Source organism: Aplysia californica, unplaced genomic scaffold (assembly GCF_000002075.1).
Source record: "Aplysia californica isolate F4 #8 unplaced genomic scaffold, AplCal3.0 scaffold00314, whole genome shotgun sequence".
NCBI classification, from domain to species: domain Eukaryota; kingdom Metazoa; phylum Mollusca; class Gastropoda; order Aplysiida; family Aplysiidae; genus Aplysia; species Aplysia californica.
The window spans coordinates 141,940-144,050 of record NW_004797584.1 but is presented as its reverse complement, the minus strand read 5'-3'; the positions used below and the strand labels follow the sequence as shown (position 1 = coordinate 144,050).

At 39.5% G+C, this 2,111-nt stretch overlaps 1 protein-coding gene across 1 annotated transcript in view; it reads right to left on the bottom strand.

The window, feature by feature from the left end:
- Nucleotides 1–1,042: 1,042 nt before the first annotated feature.
- Nucleotides 1,043–2,111, bottom strand: part of LOC106012283 — a gene marked incomplete at its 3' end in the record, with an annotated part of 2,618 nt that continues 1,549 nt past the window's right edge. Inside the window, 1 exon segment of the mRNA XM_035970728.1 lies at nucleotides 1,043–1,206. Coding sequence (XP_035826621.1) covers nucleotides 1,043–1,168 — 126 coding nt within the window.

Below are 2,111 nucleotides of genomic sequence, written 5' to 3'. Positions count from 1 at the left end.
AGAGACGGGGGTGGGGGTAAAGCAATGGGTAGGGAGAGTAAAAAAGGGAGAGAGGGAGGGTTATTTTAAGGTTCATTGAATTCGCACGTCTTTACAAAATGTGAGTTTTTTCAGGTTAAGTGGCCATGTCTCGGGGAAAAACTGTGGATGAAATATGAGTGTCAGATGATGCAGAATTTATTTTATTTGGTATGCAGCATAGGTGGGCAGTGCAAGGTTTTAGCACGATGACTTGGTGAATACAATTTCACGTTCCTTTGGACGCCACTGTATATACATACGTTTAATTATGTTTGATTGCATACATATTATTATACATACTATGATAGATAGATAGATAGATAGATAGATCGATAGATAGATAGATCGATAGATAGATAGATCGATAGATAGATAGATAGATAGATAGATAGATAGATAGATAGATCACCTTTCACCTATCCCGTAGACTGGATGTCCGTCGGGGCACTTTGGAAGATTTGGCCGCCAGCTTCCTCCACTCCTTCCGGTCTTCAGCTTTCCTGGGCGGGTCTTTGAGTTCCAGGCCTGTCCATTCCTTGATGTTATCCTTCCAACTCTTCTTCGGTCTGCCTCTGCTCCTTTTTCCCTGGCAAGGCCGGGTGAATGGGTGATGTGTCCATACCATTGCAGTTTGCGTTTCCTGACCAGAGTATGGTCAGCATAATATGATCCAATTTCATTGTTGATCCGTAGTTTGACTTCACTTCATTATTTGTGATGTGATCTTTATATGAGATACCAAGGATTTTTCGGAAGCATCTCATCTCCACAGCTTTGATCCTTCTTTCAAGGTCTGCTTTCAAGGTCCAGACTTTACATGCATATAAAACACTGACAGGACCAGGGAACCCATCAATCTGATCTTTGATCTGATGGTGATATTTCTGTCGTTCCAGATGGTTTTCAACTTGGTCATTGCTAGATATAGATAATATAGATATGCATTATGTATCACAGAGATACACATTTAAAAACATACAGACAAACAAACAGACAGACAAACAGACAGAGAGAGACCCACCTCAGCGTCCCCCCTTTTGAAGCCAAGGAGTGCAAAAAGTCCCGAGAAGACATCTTTCACTGCCTGGGGCGGTGCAGCGAAACTTTTCAGCTCCTTCATGTCCTTTTCGTCAGGTATAGTTGGCATGATGACTGGGGTTCGAACCTCTGCCACCGAGTGAACTGCTGGTAGACAAAAGTTGTTGATGTTCACTTATATGTGGGAAACCTGCTGATAAATTAAGGATTTTCTACTTCGTCACACTCATATGACAAATCATAGAACTACACAATTCTATCAGATGTGTTTCGCCGTTTTGGGTTACTAAGACCTTGAGGTCCGAAACCAAACATGTTCTACCCGCTCTATCAAAATCGTTAGATTATTCAGGGTCGTTATCAAGATATTGAAAGAATTTCATAAGAAAACGCTTGACAGGATGTGAACTCAAAGTCTTTGACGTCAAATTTCTCAAAACCAGATATTGATCCGTTAGAACATTGTAATTCTAAGGTAGCGAAATGTCTAAGTTATTTTTAGTCATTTAGAGAAAGTGAGAGAAAAAAATCCCACTTTCTTCCAAACAATTGTTTCTGTGAAACGCTTGAGTTTTGTTACACTCTATTGGTTTTATATTTGGATTATTCTTTTGTCCTCGTGAACTATATTACCAAGATGCCTCTGGTCATTAATTTCAGAACCAAAATCTCCAAACCGTCCAAAAATGACTCTGGCAAATTTTATGAGCGTAAGGACTTGCAATTCCCAAGTAGAGACACTGGCTAAAGATCCACACTGGGGTCAGATTGGTACATTTTCAATTGATACCACTTTTTCAGACTGAACGTATCTTTCATCAAAATTCTTACTTATAACTTATTGTACAAACCGAACCTATAAAATCCGTGAAGTAACTCGTTTTGTTCTCAAACTTTAGATAATAATACTTCAGCTCGGTATTTAATGTATAGGTCGTCTATGTACAATGAAAAGCATGTGCGTGTGTATGTGAGCGTGTGTGTGCGTGTGTGTGTGTGCGTTTGTGTGTATATGAATACGCAAACAATACGTACATATGATATATTTATAT